General features: G+C 40.0%; 1 protein-coding gene across 19 annotated transcripts in view; it reads right to left on the bottom strand.

Annotated features, from left to right (window-relative positions):
• Positions 1–25,000, bottom strand: part of LOC143019668 (protein tweety-like) — a 475,005-nt gene that overhangs the window by 12,730 nt on the left and 437,275 nt on the right. For 7 of the 19 annotated variants that reach the window (XM_076175583.1, XM_076175580.1, XM_076175584.1 and 4 more), the window contains 9 exons: positions 21,815–21,975; positions 20,770–20,881; positions 19,860–20,045; positions 18,964–19,118; positions 18,447–18,519; positions 17,452–17,670; positions 11,986–12,125; positions 11,413–11,556; positions 10,643–10,807 (listed from right to left, as the gene is read on the bottom strand). In XM_076175583.1, the coding sequence (XP_076031698.1) occupies positions 10,643–10,807; positions 11,413–11,556; positions 11,986–12,125; positions 17,452–17,670; positions 18,447–18,519; positions 18,964–19,118; positions 19,860–20,045; positions 20,770–20,881; positions 21,815–21,975 (1,355 nt within the window). Of the gene's footprint in view, positions 1–198; positions 363–10,642; positions 10,808–11,400; positions 11,557–11,985; positions 12,126–17,451; positions 17,671–18,446; positions 18,520–18,963; positions 19,119–19,859; positions 20,046–20,769; positions 20,882–21,814; positions 21,976–25,000 lie in introns of all 19 variants that reach the window. The other 12 variants (XM_076175588.1, XM_076175587.1, XM_076175589.1 and 9 more) reach the window with 8 other exon arrangements.

The following is a 25,000-nucleotide window of genomic DNA, read 5'->3' as shown; positions in this document are numbered from 1 at the left end:
CTAAGTAAACATTTATACATCTGTGTACATATCATTTGTATATTTATAAACAGTTTACAATTAAATATATGTGTATTCATGCTCATGAGTGTACTTGAGCTAGCTTGTCAGATATTCTCTGTGTTTGTATTCTCTGAATAACACATTACTATACGTGAGAAGTGTTCATTTGCATATATAAAACAATGAATCACCAACCTAAAGTGGATTAGTGGGAACTGTATATTTCACACATATAAGAAGCACTGTGTAAGCATTTGGCTGGTGATGGGTGGACACTTCCCTACTCAAATGCATTCAGAATGTCATTTGATCTGTAGAATTGTATTTCCTTCCTGACTGTGTGATGAGCTAAGAGAGTTCTATAAAAGAGATAACTCGTGAGTTTTCTTCTTCAACTTACTCATGATATCCAGGTCGGACAGAGCAAAAGGAAGAAATTTACCATGTCAGTTGGGGTATCTTGGTGTCTTTTAATATCATTGTTTCAATAAAGGATTAATCTAGCTTTATAACACATTATAGTCAATCCTTGGAGTAGGTAACTATTTCATTGATAAAAGAGAGCTAAAGGAAAAGAAATTAGTGACATCAACACAAAGGTACTGATCACATGAGACCAGATCCAAATCATGATGGTATATCAAAACTTGGGAGGGAAAATGATCATAACCAGATGAATGGTGAAAAATGATCATCAAATCATGCCCATCAAAACATACAAGACATTTTAATTAGCCTACTGAATTTTTAAAAATTAAAAGCTCACTACAAAATCTACTTCTAGCCAAAGGCAAACTGTGAAAAAATAAGCGTAGGCATAACAAACACTGAGATGTAATTAGTATTCGTAAATTAGTACAAGAACATACTGGCTGAAATAAAAGTATGAATTAAAGCATAAAATCACAAATAAATTAAAATATGCATGAATGTTACATCTATATATATACATTAAATTTTCTCTTAACTTTAGCATCTCTCACAAACTAGGAATCATCAATAATCTATAATCCCCCACAAACATTACCTAAGAAAGGATAAGGACCATCTTCCTTGTCTTTCATGGTACATATGTGCACCAAATGGGCTTTTTCCCTTACATGGGGGTTGGCCAGCCAAGGGCTATGCCTGCTCCCCACCAAATGCCTGAGAAGCAAATGCAGCAGTACACAGCACCTCTACAGCGGGGCCCAGGAGAGAAGTTGTGAAAGAATGATAACTGATGTGGCCTGAAGGGATCTTTCCTTTATTTGCTCTGCAAATTCTGGAGTGGATGAGGGTAGATGGATGCCATTTAGTGATAATACTGGGGATAAACCAGCTTTGGCTGCTGTAGAGGTGCTGTCTTGCTACATTGTTTTTGGTGCGAGATAAAAGGGATAATAAATGGATGTTGGACGGGTGTGAGATGAGTAAAGGGAAGATGTATGCCTTGGCTGGATCACTCCCCTTATAAGGATGAAAGAGCCTGTTGGTATATGTATTTATGTACTATTTTTTCCGTTTCTGTTGGCTAATGTTTACTTTCTTGCACCATCCTACTATCTGCTGCAACATTCACCTCAAGATATCTAACATACTCTACTCCCTATTATAGCTTTCTGCTAAATTCACTTTAAATACACTTTCTTTAACATTTTCCTCTAGGATCAGCCATGGCAGGAAGATACTATTAGGAAAACAGCATATTCTTTTTCATCATACAATACTATGAAGCCTAGTGCAATAGGAAAATTAACAACACAGATGGGTCCCAATCATAATGAAGGTTAATAGCTACAGTATTAGATTTTTGTAGGAGATATCTTGTTTAAAGTGTAAATATCTAGGGATGAAGAAAGTGCAAATAGAAAAATTTAATTGTGATCTATTGATCTTGCTGGAGGAAGAGCTCATGATGGATAGTCAGGGTTTTCATTGAGTAAAGGTAAAGGGATTTCTCCCCGTCCTCTCCTTATATGCAAGGGGGGACGGAGAGGGGGGGTCGCCGATTAAATGAAGCGGCCTTGCTGTGGATGTGCTGTGTCTTGCGACACTGCTTCTGACCCAGGGCGGTGGGCAGGGTGCAGGGATGACCCATCATCCAGGAGGTGCTCAGATGAGAGGGAGGGTGGGAGGGGTGTGGAGTGTATTTAGGGATGAAATGGGTGGGAGTGTTTTTATGCCTTTCCCTTTTTGGCTACCTCCCTTGGAAGGGGGAAAAAGCCTTGGTATATGAATGTATGTAAAGGTAAAGACCCTTAAAATCATCATGCATGAAGAAAATGAAACAGATAAGTTTTGGGGAAAAAATGAGACAACAGGAAATCAAGAAGTTTATCCAGCAGGTATGCATTAATGTTAAAACATTAAATGTTCAAAGTTCTGTTCAAGAACTCAGTCCATTCTTCCGGTTCTTTTTTGTAAAGACCCATGACCCCTTGGAGACCCACTCTGGCTAATTGTTCAAAACATAAGTTACTCACTGAAGAGATTTTGTAGAACTATCTGGGAATGGGAAAATGACAAGAAGTCATTGATAAAAAGGGCATGAAGAAACATAGCTTTCCATACAGATTTAAATTTTGATATAAATCAAAAGAGGAAATATCTGAATAAAAAATGTAAATAAATTTAAAATCAAGTTTGACAGAAAAAAAAGAAGAGATGGGACCCCACAAACATACTTGACAATTAAGGAAATTAGGTAAATAAATGTATTCTTGTTTGAAGATGGCAACTGTTGACAATGTTGGCAGAGTAAACATTAATTGAAGATCCCTTTATTGAATGTACAACATTTCGTTCATTAGAGATTTTTCACATAGAGAAATGAACTCTTGCTTGAGTGCTGAAGGCAAGCACCATGGGAGTGGTGTGTCTAACCACCGAGGAGGAGGAGGAGGAGGAGGAGGAGGAGGAGGAGGAGGAGGAGGAGGAGGAGGAAAGAAAAAGAAGAAGAAGTGAAAGAAAAAGGATGAGGACATAAGTCTGGTCTCAACAAGATTCTATATTGATCAAATGTCATGTTACCTAAAAACATATATTAATGAACAATGCAATGATGTTCAAAATAATACCACCGTGTATAGGCCCTTTCACTAGTGTAACATACTGCGGCAACACAAACCAACTAATGAACTGGAATGAGGCTGAGTTAATTACATGTAAAACTGACAGGATAAAGATGAAAAGTCTGGAAGTAGTGGTTCTTCACGGGTCAAATTCAATAGAAAAGAATACGGGAATGTTCAACATTGCACCCCCAGTTATCAATTTATTTCCTGGGATGTAAAAGGTTTTAAAAAGTCATATGTGTGCTTCCATGGTCATATAGCCTTCTGCAACCTTTACACCATTCTTTACACAAGGCTTTTACACACTCAGAATTTGTATTTTTTGTCTTTGTACTTGAAAAGGCTCCAAAGAGCGAAATGCTGTACATTCAATAAAGGCTCTATCCTCAAATGGTGTTTACTTTGACAAAATGTAATTTTGTAACATTCACTTCCAGTTTCTTTCTCTTATTCTATATGTGGATATGTGCCCCGATGGAGATATATCAAAGCCTGGAAAGCTGCTACTGGTAACTAATTGTATAATGGAAACAAACATAAAAATGTAAATAGTGCACTACAGTTCTTTACATGTAAATGATTTTCCAAAGTGAGACCATAACAAACAAGACAAACACATAATTTAGAGAAAATTAAAATGCTTGTATTAGGCATATGTATATCAATTAAGTGTTGAGGTTAGGGTGACACACGTATCTTCTATGCTAGTTAAAAATATCCAAGTGACATCCATTAATGTGACATTAAATTATTGATAAGCTTTTCATTCAAAGAATAATGATCAGACATCATGGCAAGAGAAATTCCTAGAACTTACATGCAGAAATCAACATTAGTCACTAGAATTAATTTCAAATGATGATTTATTATGAAAACCTTCTTTTCATTCAAGCTATATTTTTTCTAATTCACTTCCAAAAAGCTATTTAGTATTATTATTGACTTTGGATGGTAGGTATCTCAACTGAAGGGAATCCTACTAGTGACAAGTCTGTCACCTAAACAAAATGACTAATGTCATCCAGAACAATACTATTATTGAATATCAGTACCAATAATAATGATAATTTCTGCCTCAAGTTTTACTGACTGGAAACCTCCAGCCCCATAACGGCTGGCAATGGTCCCTGGGCCTTCCCATAGATCTTAGGAAAGAAAATTTTGGACTTGTGTTTGCATTGTATTAGTGTGTTGGGACTGGACTTGTGATAATAGGAAAGGGGAGCAGTTGCAGATGTTGCTGTTGTTGTTGTCATTCCCTAGACTGTCTGTCCGAGCAGTCCCGTCTTCCTAGGGAATGCCACAGCCAGAACAGGGTTTCCCACAAGTCCTTTATAAAGTGTACGTTGTGTTGTTTCCATGTGTGATTGTATATAATGCATTTTCCATTATGTGTTGAATAGTATGGGGTGAGGTGTTACATCCTGGGCAGTTGTCCATAATGCGGTCATCCAGTCTCTCCTGGTAGCTTAGGAGGGCTATTGGAGTTGTCAGCTATCCTTGTGTGAAAAGTAGGAAATACAGTTAAAGTTGGCAAAGATCTTGGGCCCAGTCCAATGAATGAGTATCAGCCCCTTTGGGGTGCACCTCTGGAAGGTACTGTTGACAGGTTTAGAAGATGGACAGCGGGAAGATGACTCTTTCTGATCTCCATTTTACAGGAACCCTTTGTACAGATCCCAGTGCTAATATTATGAATGGGGGTTTGACTCACAGCTAGCCAGTGTCAGATTTGAAATTTAAACAAGGGAAATCTCAATACAGAGGTGTTCATTCAACCTAAAATAGCCATTACTATATCCTGCAGACCTCTTCCTCTCTCCTCATTACCATATCTAAATTGTGTTCACAGCATCATCCAGCACAGAATAGGCCTGACCACAGAAACTGCCCTAGATCCAGCCATCACACAAAGAACACTGAGTACCTCATCCTGCACTGCCCTAAATTAACTTTTCCTAAGCAACAACACTAAATGTATTCCTTGAGTGACCTATGAATCTGTCCAGGGACCATTCTTGTTATCTGGAAGACATGGGTCTTCTGCAAGAGGGACCTGGGGCAAAAGATTGACTGTAGCATTATAGGTGAAATATACTACTGATGAACATTCACGTAGTTTTTCACTTCATGTCATAATGATGAAAAAGATATATATATATATATATATATATATATATATAAATATATATATATATATATATATATATATATATATATATATATATATATATATATATATATATATATATATACATATATAATGCCTGATCCACCTTATATGTGGCAGTGGTGTAGTCCCTGCTTGAAGTGAAAGATATAAGTACATACATATACCAATGGCTTTTTCCCCCTAACCAGGGAGTTAGCCAAAGTCAAAGGCATAAATCCACTACCACCCATTTCATCCCTGCATACTCCACTCCCATTCACTACCCCTCCCTCCTTCTTTTCTTGGCTACTCCTGAATGACAGGTCATCCCTGCATCTCGCCCACTGCCCAGGGTCAGAAGCAATGTAGCAAGACACAGCACATCCACAGGAAGTCTACTTCATTTAATCTGTGACCCCCTCTCTCCATTCCCTCATGCAGAAAAAGAGAAGATGAGGAAAAATACCTTCAGGTTGCATCAAAATATCATTCACACCTAAGCACCCTTATTCCCCATCCCCCACCCCTCCCTTCCTTGTATAATGTTATCATCTATACACAACCACTCTCCACTCATGCCTATCTCCTGTCTTCTCCCTTCCTTGCTCAACAGACATTCCCCTCTTGCTCAATGCCACTTTCACCCCATCCATCTATCTCATCCTCAGTTGTCCCATCAAATTCAATCCCTCTACCTCTACATTACACACCTCTTTTACTAATTTTTCTTCACTCATTCTTTCCATATGTCCAAACCATCACAATACTCTTTCATCAACCATATCTCTCAATTCCCTTTTCACTCCCATTCTCCTTCTCACCTCCTTTTTTCTTACTCTATCTAGCCTAGTAACCCCTACCATACTTCTCAGGCATTTCATCTCAAACACATTTAAACTCTTCCTCTCCTACGTTCCATGTTTCTGCCCCATACAGTGCTGTCAGCACAATCACTTCTTCATTTAATCTCCTCTTAGCATTCATTCCCAAATATTTATTTCTCATTACACTTTTTAATCCCCCAAGGCATTTACTTGCTTCTCTTAATCTACATTCTACCTCCACCTCCACTCCTCCCTTTCCCGCCATATTTGTGCCCAAGTATCTAAAGCTATCCACTTCCTCGAGTCTCTCTCCCTTAATACTTATTTCTAATTTACTACCATCCTCTCCCCTTGTACATCTCATCACCTTACTTTTACCCACATTTATCTTCAACTTCCGTACACCTTCCCAAACTCCGTCACTATCTTCCTTAATTCCTCCTCTGATCCTACCACAAGTGCAGTGTCATCAGCAAACAACAACTGGCTTGTCTCTCATTTTTCTCTATTTTCTTTAACCATCTCCAATACCCAGCCCATTGAATTTGTATTTACCTCTCACACCACCCCATTCATGTATACATTGAACAGCTAAGGCGACATAACACATCCCTGGTGAAGTCCCACCCCCACTTCAAACTACTCACTCTCTCCATTTCTAATTCTAACACAGGCTCCACTACTCTTGCAAAAACTTTTGACTGCTCTTAACAGCTTTCCTCCTATCTTATACATCTGCAATACCTCCTACAGTGCCTTCCTGTCTACCTTGTCATAAGCCTTTCCCAAATCCATGAAGGCCCAAAAAACATCCTTAACTTTTCCTAAAGCTTTCTCACATATCTGCCTTCCCAGAAAAATCTGATCCTTGCAACCCCTACCTGTCCTAAACCTACACTGTTCCTCACCAATTATGGTACTCCCTCTGTTCCTCCCCTAATCCTCTCAATCAAAACCCTACCATAAGCCTTCCCAACTACACTCAACAAACTGAACCCTCTGAAACTACTATACTTACACTTGTCCCCTTTTCCCTTGTAAAGTGGAATATATACATATGGATAATAAGGAACCAGGAGAAGGTAAGAATGGGTGGTAAATTTGAAAATAATATCCACAGGAAAAGATAAAGAGAAGCTTTGCAGTAGCATATTATCCTCCCAAGACAAAGGCATGTTATCAAGTTAAACATCAAGAAAAAGTCACTTGCATACAGAAAATTAAGAAAAAACAATATAATACTAGTAGGTGACTTTACTTGTATAGATGTGAATTAGGAACAGCTTGAAGCAAGTACAAGTGAAGATTCATGGAATAATAAAATACCAAGTATGATTAAGTATAGCGTCACAAACTCTACTTCCCCCCTATCAGGAGGCTGGGATGGTGCTCCTTACAAAGAACTTTGTACTGTGGAATTTAATGAACAATGCCTTTGGTCCAACTAACTGGTGGCAGCTCTCAAACTACCATCACCTCTACCTCTACCACAAGTAACAATGCCCTGACACCCTGTCTATACAGATGAATAATATAATGACCCACATAATCAAAGAAATGACAATATTCAGAGGAAATGACATATCTGTAAGATTGGAACCACTAAAGAAACTTTTTTTTTTTTTGTACCTGTGCCCCATTTGGAGAAGAGGAAAAAAAATCTTGTTGCAGTGCAATTCCAACAAAAGTAAATATACACCCAAGAAATGAGTTATATAGACAAGAGAGGCACAATTTTAGGAAAGTAAATACTGTAAATTTTGCAGGATTGAACAAATTCTTTGAAGTGGATTAGAAGGAATTTGGAGAAACATGAGAAATGCAGGGCTAAGAAAAATGTCTAGACTTTTAAAACTCAGGGTTGGAAAAATATGTGCAAAGGGTTATTGGAAGGAAAAAAATTTGTTTAACAAAGTGTGAGACAGCTAAAAAAAAAAAGATGTGTGATGTGAGATGAAAAGGAAAATATGATGCTTGGGGAGAAAAAGGAAAAATACAAAAAGACCAAAACTGAATTCAGGAAACTATGTAGAAGGTGAGAAAGCTTTGGAAAATTTATGGCTGATAAATGTGAAGATGATCCAAAACTATTCAACAGGTTTGTCAATGGTAAATTGAGACACATGTAGAGAATCACCAAGCTAAAAGTAAAAGAAAACATCTATGAAAATCTAGTAACACAAGCTGAAATAATAAATAAAAATTCCCAATCAGTACTCATTCAGGAGAAGTAGAGACTAGGAATATTGTGTTGAAGAATGTAAAAGCGTAAGTAAAGGAAACGTATACACAACTAGATCCTAGATGTAAGGAAGGCCCCAAGGCCTGATGAAATCTCTAGCTGGATATCACAGAAATGCAGAAAACAGTTGTTGTTGTTGTTGTTGTTGTCGTTCCCTAGACTGTCTGTCCGAGCAGTCCCGTCTCCCCAAGGAAGGCCACAGCCGAGACTGGGTTTTCCCACAAATCCTTTATAGAGTGTATGTTGTGTTGTTTGCGTGCATGATTGTGTATAATGCAGTCTTCCATTATGTGTTGTATGGTATGGGGTGAAGTGTTACATCCTGGGCAGCTGTTCACAACACGGTCGTCCAGCCTCCTCTGGTAGCTTAGAAGTGCTGGGTGGTGACCGCATCGCAGTCTGGCCAAGTGGACTCTGTCCTTACGTGGGAGAGAGGATTCAGAAGGGTGGATATCAGGGGGTCTGGCATGCAGCAGTGTGTTGTCTTTCAGTGTGTTAATGGAGCGGTGAGTGATATGATTATGAATATGTTTCCGGAGGCTGGTATTTGGTGGTTGTGGAGGAAGAGAAGAGAGTATCTTTGTGTAATAAAGGTCTTTGGGTGTAGTTTTAATGTTTCTTGGTGTGTGTGGGTGTTCTGCTATGTAGTGTAACGGGTGTGATGTGTTTGTGGTGGCTGCAGCAAGTGTTTGTGTGCCTCTCATGTCGAGGTGGTCCTGGAGCTGCAACGTCTACGTCGTGGGACCACCCCCCAACCCCAAGAGTTGGGGGCCAAACAGCAGCATTTACCCCTGGCCATCAGCTCTACGCAGATGGCACCGATCCCCAAGGAGGAGCTACGCCTACCTGGGGGAGTACCACAGTTGTTGTTGTTCCCTAGCCTGTCTGTCTGAGCAGTCCCATCTTCCTAAGGAATGCCACAGCCGAAACGGGGATTTTCCACAACTCCTTGCAGAAAACAATTGTCAAAGAGACATCACAGCCTATTTATACATTCATTAAAAGAGGAGGTGATGCTCTGGGAGTGGCAGAGGACCAATATGGTAACAAAAATACAAAGAAAATAGGGAAGAATCCCCAAATTCAGTGTATCTGACCTTAATGACAACTAAATTATGTGAGAGACTTATGAAACAGATGGACAAAACATCTAGAGGAGATTGGCAACCTGGTAGATAACCAATTCAAATTTAGGAATGTGTTTCAGTTTATTTGGAACGATAGGAAAATGGTCCCACTACTTTTTCATTTTTTCTTTCTTTTTCTTCCTTCTTTCTTTTTCCTATGACATTGAAGACCTTGCCTTTAATAAATTATATCTAGTTAAGGAGAGATGCCAAAGTTAAAAAAAAATAAATAAATAAATAAAAATAATAATAATAATAAAAATAATGCTAATGATAAATTAATAAAAAAAAAAAAAAAAAAAAACAGATATATAAATCACACATTTGTGTGCATGTGCATTAGTTCCAGATACTTAAACATATGCTGTATGCATACACACATACTTCTGAATAAATCAAATACTGTACAATGAAACATATACTTGTGCAGATATGAGTACAGATTCGGGTAATCAAGAGCTTTCTTCATCTTTTAACCCCTCCAACCTGATGATGCTATTTACAGATTTTGCTCTGGCTAGCCACATAAATCTATTCAGCTGAAGAGGATTTGAAACACAAAGGCAAAGGATGACAAGACTGTGAGAATCAACACCATGTGAGATCGAAACCTTTATTGGTACGACGTTTCGCTTGGTACTTGAAAAAGCTGTAACAAGCGAAACGTCGTACCAATAAAGGTTTTGATCTCACACGGTGTTGAGGAACTTAAGAGAAAAGAGTCCTGATTAATCAAGATCTCATTCTCCTGTAAGTCTTCCTTTCAACTGAATGAAATTGTAGTATCAACCAGTGAAAAAGCTGTAAGGAGGATTACAAAGCTGAAGGGGTTAATAAAATACATTTAATAAGTTCTGATCCTATTCATATGCATTATGCACTCTTCATGCATATCAATCAAGAACTGCAACTGTTAGGATGCCACAGTGCCTGCTTGTACAGTACTTCTCTCATTGACTATAAAGCACTAATCAAATAAAATGATCAAAACACTTCCAGCGAGAGGGCCATGCAGCATTCAAAACATGCATGTACAAGCAAACATGTAAAAACAAGCCAGTAGCAGCTTCCATAAAAACACCTGGCAGTGAGGCTACCATAGCCAACACTGACCCGATTTTGCTTTGAATCTTTCTTTTAATTGCTCTCCTTTTTTTTTTTAACAATGTATGAATTTTGATATGTAGGTGAAGAAAGTCCATTATGATGTCCAAAGTATAACCATGCATGACACTCACAAAGTTCCAGGGAAGGGAGGAGTCTGAGGAGGAGTGTGGGAATGGCGGGGACGCATGTATCCGCCCCCTCCCCCCAGCGAGTTGAGTGTACCCCCCCTCGACCCTCCTCCTCCTCGCCCTCCTGGCAGGAAGGGGTCTCGCTCCTCCGACGAACCACTCTCGCGCCTAGGGAGCAAGCAAGGTTGTTAGGTCTTGATATGCTATGGCAACACAGCACATAACTCACCCTCAATAAGGATTTCTGTCCCCCTTCCTTTCTTTTGGCTATCCCCATCTAAGTGACTTTCTACAACTTCTACTGCTTTATTCCCACTGTTTTAATCTTGGGTCTTTTGCAAGTAATCAATGGGGGGATGGGGAATAAACATAATATTCTGTTGACTGGATAAGAATGAACATGACATTTTAAGCAGCAGGTTTGGTAGCAAATATAGCATGAGCTAGTCTGCCAGGACTTGATATGAGATGCAGAACAACACAAGGAGATTTTAATTGGCAAATACATAATTAGCATTCATAAAAACACAGGTTCCATTACATATGGAAAAGGTGAAACACTAAGATGCATGAGATTCACAAAGGACTGAAAAGTGCTTCTTTAGTAAGCTGCAATCCTATTGAACATTACAGTGGATAACATACAAGGAAACATCGTGTTTGGGTAAACACACCGAGCCATTCAATGGACAATCTACTTTGAAATGCAGCACAGCGAGTAGTAATAATTAGTCTCATTCCTGAATGCAGATACACCAAACCTTGTTCCTTGCCTTGCATCCCTCATAACGTTACTGTCTACTCCCGATACTGACTTGTGGTTGAGGTATATCCAGGTGTGCGACGTGAACCACACCAACAGCGTGAAGAGCAGCCCACTCCCTGCTGCCGACAACAACAGATACACCACCCCGGACCTGTTCCATATGGAAATTCATTGTAAATGGCTGGCTGCTGTATCTAAAATCTTTTAATAAGTTTTGTATGGAATAGTTAGCCAACCCTAGCTCCTTAAACCTAGTAGCTAGTTTACCCATTTCATTATGGCTCCCACTAAATTACTTAATTCAGTTATAAGAAGTATTGTAAAATGGAATAGTTTACATATTATTTTGACTTTTATAAGACAACTTACAAGTTGTTCTATCGAGCTCATTTAAATAGAATCATCAAATAAAAAAGAATAAAACCTATAAGGAGGCCACTCTACCCTAATAATTTAGGCAATATTCTTATGAGTAGAAAAAATGTCATTTTAAAACTAATAACTAGTAAAAAAAAATTAAAATGCATAAGCAAAGTATGCACAAAGTGCAACAGAAAATAAGTCAAGATGTTATACGTACATGGACTGGTGACAGGTGCTGTTAAGTAAAGTCAGGTAATGACTGTGGACTGGCGGGCACTCAAGAAGGGTTGTTACACCAGAAAGGGTGCGCTCAGACTGGTTCAGGTACGTCAGAAGGCGGTCCAAGCGTGGGTGGAGCTGAGACAAAGAAGATCAAACTATAAGCTTCATCATATATAATAAAGCCAATCATCATAATAAATGACTTGTCATGGCATTACTATACTTCAGACCCTTCTAGTGAGGGACATATTAAAATATATCTAAGCAGCAGTGATTGAAAATGGGTACCTGCCAGTAGTGTCAGAGGGAATTATCACCCTGCTTCCTATTTTCAAAACTCAAGACACTAGGCATAAACTTTTAAATCCCTAGACTGACAAAAACATAAATACCTAGCCATATCAGAGTGAATAATGGGTAATGGTCATTATGTCAGGGGGAAAAGTTACATACATATACCAAGGCTTTTTCCCCCTTACAAGGGAAGTAGCCAAAAAGGGAAAGGCATAAAAACACTCCCACCCATTTCATCCCTACATACACTCCACACCCCTCCCACCCTCCCTCTCATCTGAGCACCTCCTGGATGACGGGTCATCCCTGCACCCTGCCCACCGCCCTGGGTCAGAAGCAGTGTCGCAAGACACAGCACATCCACAGCAAGGCCGCTTCATTTAATCGGCGACCCCCCCTCTCCGTCCCCCCTTGCATATAAGGAGAGGACGGGGAGAAATCCCTTCGGGCTGCGTCAAAATTTACTCACACATACTACCCCACCCCCCACCCCCCTGCCCATTCCTCCTCATGCAATCACAACATCATCCATATACAACCATTCTCCACTCACCTCTGTCTTCCGTCCTTTCCCTTCCTTCCTCAACAGACATTCCCCTCTTCCCCAAAGCCCCCTTCACCCCATCCATCCACCTCATCCTAGGACGTCCCCTCATGTTCACTCCCTCCACATCTGCCTTCCATACCTCTTTTACTAGTCTTTCTTCACTCATTCTTTCCATGTGTCCAAACCATCCTAATATTCTTTCATCAACCCTATCTCCCAGCTCCTTTTTCACCCCTGTTCTCCTCCTCACCTCCTCATTTCTCACTCTATCCAGCCTAGTAACCCCCACCATACTTCTCAGACACCTCATCTTAAACACATTCAAACTCCTTCTCTCTTCTTCTCTTATGTTCCACGTTTCTGCCCCATACAGTGCTGTCGGCACAATCACTCCTTCATACAGTCTCCTCTTCGCATCCATTCCCAAATGTCTATTCCTCATTACACTCTTTAATCCACCAAGGCATTTACTCGCTTCTCTCAATCTACATTCTACCTCCACCTTCACTCCACCTTTTCCTGCTACACTTGCACCCAAGTATCTAAAACTATCCACTTCCTCCAGTCGCTCTCCCTTAATGTTCACTTCCAGTCTACTGCCACTTTCACCCCTTGTACATCTCATCACCTTACTTTTACCCACATTTATCTTTAGCTTTCTTCTATCACATACTCTCCCAAACTCTGCCACCAGCTTTCTCAATCCCTCCTCTGACCCTGCCACAAGCGCAGTGTCGTCCGCAAACAACAGCTGACTCACCTCCCACTTTTCTCCATTTTCTTTAACCATCTCCAATCCCTGACCCACTACCCTAGCATTCACCTCTCGCACCACCCCATCCATGTATAAGTTGAACAGCCAGGGCGACATAACGCATCCTTGACGAAGTCCCACCTTTACTTCAAACCACTCACTCTCTCCATTTCTAATCCTGACACAAGCTCTACTACTCTCATAAAAATTCTTGACAGCTCCCAGAAGCTTTCCTCCTATCCCATAAATCTGCATAACCTCCCACAGTGCCTTTCTGTCTACCCTATCATAAGCCTTTTCCAGATCCATAAAAGCCCAAAAAACATCCTTCCCCTTTCCTATAGCTTTCTCACATATCTGTCTTACCACAAAGATCTGATCTACACAACCTCTACCTGTCCTAAATCCACACTGTTCCTCACCAATTACTCCTTCTGTTCCTCTCCTAATCCTCTCAATTAAGATCCTCCCATAAGCCTTCCCTACTACACTTAACAGGCTAATCCCTCTGAAACTACTACATTCACACTTGTCCCCTTTTCCCTTGTAAAGAGGAACTATACAGGCACTTCTCCAGTCCTCCGGTACTCTACCCTCTCTCCAGCAAACATTAAATAACCTCACCAACCAGTCCACCATCACTGAACCTCCCTTTTTCAGACATTCTGCATGGCATCCATCTAGACCAGGTGCCTTACCTGCTTTCATCATCTTTACAACTGCCTTCACCTCATCCTTCCTTATTTCTCCTCCATTCTCCTCACTCATCACTCTCATTTTCTTCGCATTTCCCACTGCAGCTATCTTTCCTTCCCTATCCTCCTTCACATTTAGCAACTCCCTAAAATATTCTGCCCATCTTCCCCTTACTGCCATCTCTTCCATTATCATCTCTCCATCTGTACCTTTTACCTTTTCTTCTCTACTTGATTCGCCTCCTCTTCCTCTCTTTATTTCTTTCCAAAACATCTTTTTATTACTTTCAAAATTTTCTGTCATACTCCTACCCCATTTCACATCTGCTCTCCTCTTTGCCTCCTTCACCTTTTGCTTTACTTCTCTTTTCTTTTCTTTGTACGTCTCATATGACTCCCCCGTCCTCTTTTGTAACCAATCTGTGAATGCTCGCTTCTTCTCTTCTACAACCTTCTTTGTTTCCTCATCCCACCATTCACTACCCTTTCTTCTATTTCCCCCTGTCCTTCTTGTTCCACACACCATCCTTGCACACTTTAAGACTCCCTCCTTGAACCATCCCCATTCCTCCTCCACACCCATCTCTGCTCCACCCTTTACTCCCTCCCACTCCTCCTTCAGTTACCCCTTAAAATTGTGGAAGTACTTAGAAATTGATTCATCATCCAGCTCTAATATCTTTAATTTACTATTGTACTTATGAAGAATTAATTGTTAGGAAATATATATAAAAAAACTGTATTCATTAGCAAACATGTTAAAAGAATATACATTAAACATTAAGTCATAATCTCGCTATCGGACAATGAGGGGGAAGAATGAACCCATTGTTTACAATGGGTCTATCTATGTGGCATATTGGAAAAGCCACGAAAGCTCTTCAAGACAGCCGACCCAGGCTGCTAAATCATAATCCGAAATCATCCCTTTTAAAAGATAAGGGTTAACGTCAGAACCATTAATTAACATGTACCAAAAGTTTTAATTGAGAAGCCCGTGTCCAGTAACGAGGGGGAACGAGTCTAAAAAGGGGAGTGCAACAACATGAAGGCTGGCATTGACTGCCTTGTGTGTTGCTAAGTGTTTAGCTAACCCTTTACGTTCTCATAACTAGGTTATATAATTTTCTTTAATAATATGTATCGAAACAAATTCTCATAACTATTTTTCACTGTTAGGCCTTAAGGTGTCATGACATAACTGCTGTATAGGGGGTTAGCCTACCTAACCTACCTAGCCTAACATAAAATAATTTGTAAACTTTAAGTAGGGTAATTTAAAGATTTCTGAAGAGGCGTTTCCTATGTTATATTTCAGGAAGAGGCATATTAACCTCTTGTTACCTCCCTATAGTCTCGTAAGGATTTATTCTGCCTCACGAATCTTTCAGCTACCCTACGCCGTTTCTTATTGATGTAGTAGTGTTTCTGAAGACGGGTTATAAAATTTTACAGGGAACCAGTCCTGGAGTAAAATGTACTATTGAAAGGGAACACAAGTTTGCAACACCCCCCCCCCCTTCCCTGGTGTGGGAAGTTTATGGAAGTTCTGGAAGAATAAATACAGAGAAAAGATCGAGTTTCCTTTCAACCAAGAATGGAAAAGTGGACTAGGACCCACTTACCCAATCCCCATGTCCTACCAGACGACTAATCTGCGGTCCAGTACCAACCCTCATCCTTCGGTTTGTGTGTCATTGACACAAGGAGCAGCGGAAAAATGATCGCTTACCCGGAGGGAGCGTTGCAATCTCTATCAACTGAATCAGTGTTGATCGGAACCTATGGTATTTTGATGTATTGATATGTCTGTCGCGTTTCGCCGCGATAATGTGCAAAGGAGTGAGTGCACTTATGACACCATGTGAGGCAGAGTTTTGGAATTAACCACTTCAGTACAACTCAAATTCTCTCACACAGCATTGGCTGCCATATGTAATTTGCATTATGAAATATAAAGTCACTGCTGTATTATTCTTTCTCTTTTATGCTGAGTAATGATAAATACAGAAAACGTGACCAAAGCAGTTTACAGAATCCAGGGATAACTCATATACAACTACAAAAAAATATATAATCAAGAGGCTGATGCCAGCATCCTCATGTACCCACTTGAGCCTCATGACACCCATGTAACTGTCATCGTACCAAAGTGGTTAAAGGAAAGCAGAAAAGAAGGACTCTAAATATGTTTGAGGTGTATTTGAGAAATATGGTAGGGTTTACAAGGATGGATATAGTGAGAAATGAGGAGGTGAGGCAGAGAGTAGGGGTGGAGAGCTGGCAGATACAATTAATCAAAGAATACTGGGAGAGATGGTTTGGGTATATGGAATTTTTTTTTTAAATACTGGGAAAAGGAGTGCAGAAGGCAGAGGTAGTGAGCTTAGGAAGATGGATGGGGTGAAGATGGCCTTGTGTAAAAGGGGAATAGCTGTCCAGCAGGGAAGAGAGAAGGCAAGAGATAGGTGTGAGAGGAAAGTAGATGCAAATGGATGATAAATTGATGTGGTCTGAAGGGATTTCTTCATATCATATCTACTCCATAAATTATGGAGTGGATGAGGGGGGAGGATCACTGTGAAATGAAGTGGTGGCAGAAAACCAGCTTCTGGTGATGAGTTCTGTTGTGGTAGTAGATGAGGGGACAGTTATGCCCCTTTATCCACAAGAAACTAAGGACAACAAATGGGCATTGGAGAAAAGGTCTTTTGGTATTTATATGTATGCACCTCACCATGGTGGCCAAATCTAGTTTGGAAAAGTTGTATATATGGAGTGATGTGCATATGGAATTTTGGGCATATTGGAATGGCTACAGTTGTGAAAGTAATTTGACACCAGTATAATTGTCTCAACCATAGTGATTCTGTAGTAGCAATGAAATCCACATCTGAAGTCTGTCACTGTACAGAGTGATTGGAGAGTCATGGTAGTGAGGCCTAGCATTTACCAGGAATTAAACCTGGGTCTCCCATATTCAAAGTAGGAGTGTTACCCAATACTCTATGTGGGCTTCATAAATAATATCAAATCCTATAAATCAATTGTCCTACAACAAAAAGACATTTTCATGCACAAAATTCCAGTAATACACCAGGAATTGGAGATTGTATGAGGACACTTGATTTCAGAAACTGGAGCATGACTTTGGAAAGTTCATCTACCTACCTCTGATCTCGGGTAGTGCTGGTCGGCAACTTTGGTGACTTTAATAAGAGAGGCGAGGACAAGGTCAGCAGCTTGCTGAGCATGGTTAATGTACCGGGAGAAGGGTGAGGGGTGTGTTGGGTCACACCGGAGATAGTACACAGCTACGTCATTTGCCACCAGTTTGTTCAGCTGTGTATCCAGGAAGGGGTTGGGGTCCATGCACCAGTCTGACAGACCCTGGAAAATGGATCAGAAAAGAAAATGAAGACCAGTTATGGACTTCTGTTGGTGGCTAGCAGAGAGAACATCTAGGAAAGAGTTGGGGTCCCTGTGAGAATTTAATAGGCCCTGGAGAACATGACAGAAAAGAAAATTAATGAAGATCAATAATGGATTTCTGTTGGAGGCTGACAAAAATAGTTGTTTATAAATTTGTCATTTCAAATCCAATTGTGCATCATAAGAGAACTGTAAAATTGCATTTACGGTGGTTAAACTCCTTAAGAGTGTTGTATGATGATTATCATTATCATAGATCATTATTAGCCCCCTCTGTCACCCAAATATATAGATTTCAGTACTTTCAGTGATGGGTAAATATATACATAGCTAAAAAATAAATAAATTAATAAATTATCTGATACATTAATAGATAGACAAACTCGACAAATAATGCATTAGAAATGAAAGTTACCACTAATATAACATATATGATAGTAGAATTAAGGTCTAATGCTAGTGCATGCAAATATGAACATCAGGAATCAATCGTTTACTTAAAGATCACTTATTCTTATTATGGTGATGATTTGTAACCTTTCATACCATTACAGTATTTCTTCATAATTCAATAATAATCTATCTACATATTACATTGCATTTTGCTACAAGGCAAAAGTGTTCTGAAGTATCCATTTACAGAACTGGTAACAAAGAAAATTATACATACAAAGAAAACGAAACATTGCTTAATATATTATGGAGTGACTAAGTAAAGTATTTGTAGTACTTACGACAGTCACCACCAAATACACGGAGGCGAGTCCCCAGCACACAATCATCGACAAAAGACCCAAAACTGAAAACCTGGAATAAAAATAAAGATAATAAATATATTGATAATGATTACCAAGAAGGAGGTATTTCACAGTCGAAAATGAGCAAATGCTAAAAGTTATCTGAATATGCACATGCAATTTGAGGAGGTAGAAAGATATAACGAGGGGTTGAAAGGAAAGAAAAGGAGAAAACGGGAGGAATAAAGAGGGTGAGAAAGGAAAGGGAGACGAAAGGCACACACAGAGAGATAGAAGGCGAGAGAAATATTGAAAGAGGGACAGAATGAGTAAAAATAGAAAGAATGAGGGGGAGAAATGAGAGATAAAAGAGGGAGAGAAAGAGAAAGAAGATGCAGAATAAATATCAACAGAAAGATAGACTTATCGAAAACTAGAGCAAGAATGGGAGAAAGAGATACAGAACCTAGCCGTCTAAGCGTGGACTACTACTCGTTTGTCCGTTCGTACGTACGTGATAAGAGTGCATCGAGAATGCATGGCCACGCCAACGATAAGCACGAAGACAAACATCATGAGAAGACCCGTGATGCCAATGGTGGCCACGCGTCGGATCATCTCTCCAAAGAGAAGCATCCTTGTCACTCCACCTAGTTCGACGGGGGCGATCTGCAAAGGAGTTAGAACACCTTAATATCAGTTACAAAAGTCGCCATGCACATATCATCTGATCTCTTGAATATTCTGTATATTCTCCTGCTCAAGAAATAAAGTTTACATAATTTGAATTCTTGGGTATTTTGTATGTTCTTTTAACCCAAATACTATCTTTTACTTCAAGGAAAAATATTGAATTAGTATTAATCGATTAAGAAAAAGTTGTATTTGCATTATGGAGGCCACTGTTTACTTCAAAGACATTTTACTATCTAGTATTTCGTCGACAATATTCAGCATTTCCATCTTTCTGGACAATAACGAGTCCAAGAGGCGGATTTAAAGAGGTGGTAAAGAAGATATTTAAGGAGGGCAGCAAATTGGAGGGATGATAATAATTAATAATAATAATACTTATAATAATAATAATAATAATAATGATAATAATAATAATAATAATAACAATAATAATAACAATTATTATTATTATTATTATTAACATTATTACTATCATTTAAGGAAAGTAGCCTTCCAAAATAATGCTGTGTGATTCTGACCCGTGGGGTGTCTCACTAGACCTATATATTCACCAAAATGCTTTTTCCCCCTTTGTAAGAGGGGTAGCCAATCATGGTACTTACCCACTCCAACCACTCACCACCCATTGTTTCTCTTTAATCTAGCGAAACACTAAAGTCACTAAGATATTATTTGTATACGACAATACATGTCCGTCAATATGGCGGGCCTTACCTTAGTGTTGATGTCTTCCACGTTGATAAGAAGGACATCGGAGATGTTGCTCATCATGTAATTGAGGCTCTCAAGAATAAACATTTGAGCAGTCATATTCTCTATCTCGTTTTTAAGAATTGTCTCTTTAAACAGGTTCAATTGTGGTTGCAGGTTGTGCTGAATTGTCTCGTCAAAGAGTTTAGTCTACAACGAAGAGAGAAAATATCGTTAAGCGATGGCCAGAATTAAAGAGATAATTACGTAGTATGTCATCTTTTTGTCAATATAGGGCCACCTTATGAATGCCTTTCTCGAATTGTATGGTTATTCTGTATGATGCCAGGCGATTTTATTTAATTGAGAAAAATAAATTCAGGACTTGTAATGATTACGGAGATGTTCAATGATTGAAGAAAATCGTCTGTAGTGCATTTTTTTTTTCAAAATTTAACAACAGATAGAAGGGGTTGGTATTTATACATACATACATACATACATACATACATACACACACACACAACTCGTGGCGCAGTTGGTAGTTCTCGGCTGTCACTATGGCAGTCCGGGTTCGAATCCTGCCCAGGGCTGAAATAATTTCAGTATCGCTGCACTGCGAGTCGTTACTCCAACTCTCGTGAGGGGGGAGTTGGGTGTGTGTGTAAGTGTAAGGTCACATCATTACCCATAGATCGGTCATATATGAACTTTGAGCTCTCTTCTGAGTGGGTAATAGCTGTCGATCACGAGTCCAACACGTGATCAAAGACCATGGTGGTGAATCACACACACACACACACATACACACACACACACAAACAAACACACAGGCACTATACAATATATAATACTTTCTTTCCCATCCTTCTTCAACTTTGCCACACCTCGTATCTACACACAACAGACTTTCACTCTCCTTCCTTGTACTGACCAGGTTCCTCAGGGAGTGAAGCCGGCTGTTGATGTGTTCCACGGACCTGGTCGCTACCAGAACACCTTCGTGCACCTCCTCGTTGCCCCAAATGCTTACGCCCAGCGCCCCCCTGGAAATGGTGAAAAAAAACAACAACGAAGAATGAGTACAACAAATATATGAGTACTTACATAATCAAGTAGATAGATATATAGATAAATAAATCAATAGATATGTAGATAAATAGATAAATCAATAGATAGATATATAGATAAATAAATATATCAGTATATAGATATATAGGTAAATAAATAAATTAGTAGATATATATATATATATATATATATATATATATATATATATATATATATATATATATAGGTAAATAAATAAATAGATAAATAAATAAATACATAAATGAATAATGATATCACTTAGCTGAGCTTTTAAAGCCGATTACATTTGTAATGCTTAAAATAAGTGGATTACCAGTTATGGACACTAAAAATAAAACTACGTTTCTACACAAAAAATGTGGCTGTACTATGTTTCTTTAACAATTAATATAATCAAAACGGACTGCTAATCTGTATAGTGATAATGCAAATGTAAAGAAAATTCACAATGTTCTGAATTCTTAAACAAAAATGCATAATACATTATAATATATAATAACACAAGTGTTGTGCATGGAATATATAATGAAAAGTGTCATCCATAAAAAAAATAATGTACTCTGTATTATGCCTCCCCACCATTGCAAAGAGAGAGAGAGAGAGAGAGAGAGAGAGAGAGAGAGAGAGAGAGAGAGAGAGAGAGAGAGAGAGAGAGAGAGAGAGAGAGAGAGAGAGAGATGGACAGATAGATAGATAGATAGATAGATATATGGATGGATAGATAGATAAATAGATTGAAAGAGAGAGAGAGAGATAAAGATAGATAGAGATAGATAGATAGGTAGATAGATAGAGATAGATTGATAGATAGATAGAGAGAGAGAAAACAGATCGACCTGCTTGCCGTCAGGCGGGTGCTGGCCTCCAGTTCGGGAGACGATACTCACAGCGTGAAGAGGGCGAAGAGGACAAGGGTGACCTTGAGGCAGGTGATGGAGGCTGCCTTGCGGGGTCGCGTGTCGCAGCATCTGGTCAGCAGGTAAAGCAGAAGGATCAGCAGCGTCAGGATCAGGATCCCCGCCGGGACAGATCCGATGATTCCCAGACTCTGTCGGAAGTGGAGGAAGAGAACGTTTTAATGTCACCACGCAGACACACATTTTCAACACAGAGAAGTCTTCAGTACCCGTCGAGAGTAATGGCGGTCCTCTGCATTTATTTGTAGGTTTCTTACTTAAAGACGCCATCTTTCTGTGGATCTTTCTTTCCTAGAGAGGCGAAATAAAAAGGTACCGTAGTTCATGGTTGTATATTACGTTTCGCTCTGCAGATAGGGAGGATGAAAGAGTATTGAGATGGTTTGGACACATGGAAAGAATGAGTGAAGAAAGGTTAGTAAAAGACGCGTGGAAAGCAGAGGAGGATGGAATGAATTTGAGGGGACGACCGAGGTTGAGGTGGATGGATGGGGTGAAAGGTGTGTTAAGTAAAAGGGGAATGTCTGTTGAGCAGGGAAGGGAGAAGGCAGGGAACAGGGATGAGTGGAGAATGGCTGTGTATTGATGATACTGTGATGCAAGGGAGTGGGCGGGGCATGGGAGGGTAGGGAGTAGAATTATATCTTAACACAGCCCGGAGGGATTCCCCTCCGTCTTCTCTTTTTCCGTATGAGGGGACGTAGAGGGAGGGGTTGCCGATTAAGTGAAGCGGTCTTGCTGTGGATATGCTGTGTCTTGCTGCATTGCTACTGACCCAGGGCAGTGGGTGGGATACAGGGATGACCCGTCGTCCATGAGGAGCTAAGATGGGAGGGGAGGGAAGTGTGGTGGAGGGGAGTGGAATAGGTGGGAGTGGGCAGTTGCCCTTTGATTTTGCTACCTCCCTTGTAAGGGGGAAAACCCCTTGGTGAGTGTGTGTGTGTGTATATATATATATATATTTATATATATATATATATATATATATATATATATCACTGATGAGAAATGTAGTAACACACTTGTAAATCACAACTAACACCACAGTCGGACGAAAGAGCAATCGAAATATATAGTTTTGCTTCCTTAACTCTTTCTTTCGTCTGACTGTGGTGTTAGTTATCATATACACACACACACACACATATTATATATATATATATATATATATAATATATATATACATATATACATATATATATTTATTTATATATATACATATTTATATACATATATATACATATTTATATATATATACATATATATATGACAGAACAGCATAAGATTGTTTGGTGTGTTTGTGGATGGAAGCGAAGCGCATCGCAATCAGACCAGAAAGAAAAAGGGACCCGACTTCTCTTTCCACCCCCCCCCCCGCTCGCTCTCTCTCTCTCTCTCTCTCTCTCTCTTTCTCTCTCTCTCTCTCTCTCTTCTCTCTCTCTCTCTCTCTCTCTACGCTTGACGATGCGCTCCTTTCACAGGATCCTTTTGGACCAAAGACACCCCCCCCCCACCCTCCCCTTTCTTCTCGGGTGACGCTCTGCTGGGACGACTTCGTGTGACGCCAAGAGGGATGGACACAAAGCTCCCTCCCCCTCTCTCTTTCTCTCTCTCTCCCTCTCTCCCTCTCTTTTTTTCTCTCTCTCTCTCTCTCTCTCTCCCTCTCTTTCTCTCTCTCTCCCTCTCTCTCTCTCTCTCTCCCTCTCTCTCTCGCTCTCTCTGGCAAGGAGGAAGTCGATGATGGAACGAGCACCTTCTTCGGTATCTCTGCCAAGAAGGCACACACGACATCGCGATGCCTCCTCGGGCCACCTCGGCGTGTATGCGATTCCAACTTCGTGGTTCTGGGGTCCTAGGAGTCTATAGTGACTTAGAATATAGTTCCCAAAAACCAAAATACTCTACGAGGTGTAGATCCAGCACGATTCCTTTCGGCGTTGAAGAAATCTCGACGATATTATGGAACAGATTTCCATAAATTGGGGATACAAGAGGATACAGCTAAAGAACCTCGAGTAAAGACAGTCGACTTCATTCAAGTATTTTCCCTTGTAACAGCCTATTTGTTCTTATTGCTGTTTAAGTGCAACGACGCACTTCAGTTCTTTACCATCTTGTTCCAGCTATCTAGCCAGCTGGATTCATTTGGGGCAAGCTAACGAGTCAACGGCTGAGGAAGAAGCTTGTCGCCAATCAGAAATGTGGTTCTTGTCTATCTATCTATATATCAAAAGCTTTTTTCCCCCTTATATGGGAGGTAGCCAAGTCAAAGACACGTTCCTACTCTCCCACCTATTCCACTCTCCTCGACCATCCTTTCCTCCTCCTCCTCATCTTAGCTCATCTTGGATGACGGGTCATCCCTGTATCTCGCCCACTGCCCTGGGTCAGTAGCAATGCAGCAAGACACAGTGCATCCACAGCAAGGCCGCTTCATTTAATCGGCGACCACTCCGTCCCCACGGGAACCAATTCAACATCAAAGAAAACTGTCTGGTATCAGTTAACGTTTATTACTGTTCTAGGGAGGGGGGGGGGAGTTCATTCCCCCCAACCATTGGGGAGAGGGGAGGCAATTTTTGAGTTTTAGAATGAGAGTTGGATATACAGATTTTCAGTTACAAACTATTCGAATACTGACCTTTCTACGTACTACGGTTCTACACATTCTACAATCTCCTTAACCTGTGGACGTCACACCTTCAAAGTTAAGACTAACCACAGTGATAAACCACTTGGACAAAATGTAGTGGCACATTTGTAAAATAATAATCACAAAGAACCCACAGTCGGAATAAAAGGAAAGTTAGAAGAAAGTATAACTTCTATACTTCGGCTAATAACCATAGCCCTCTTCAGGAAAGTACTTCCCTGAAGAGGGCTATAACTATTGGAAGTTATACTTTCTTCTAAGTTCCCTTTTATTCCGACTGTGGGTTCTTCGTGATTATAGTGATAAACATTTCTATATTTTGAGTCAGATATGTTTGTGAAAAGGGGGAGGAAGGGCATTGATAGTCTTATCAAAGGTGCCACACGTGCCAAAGCGTGACACAGTGTGCCATAAAAGTCGAACCACAAATTTCTAAACAATGGAGAAAAAGAAGATGAGGAGTTTACTACGCCAAGAGAGGCTGAGTGGATGCGGCCGGAGCC

The sequence above is a fragment of the Oratosquilla oratoria genome, chromosome 37, assembly GCF_046742065.1.
Source record: "Oratosquilla oratoria isolate Oo_2021 chromosome 37, ASM4674206v1, whole genome shotgun sequence".
NCBI classification, from domain to species: domain Eukaryota; kingdom Metazoa; phylum Arthropoda; class Malacostraca; order Stomatopoda; family Squillidae; genus Oratosquilla; species Oratosquilla oratoria.
This window is presented reverse-complemented; position numbering and strand designations above follow the sequence as displayed.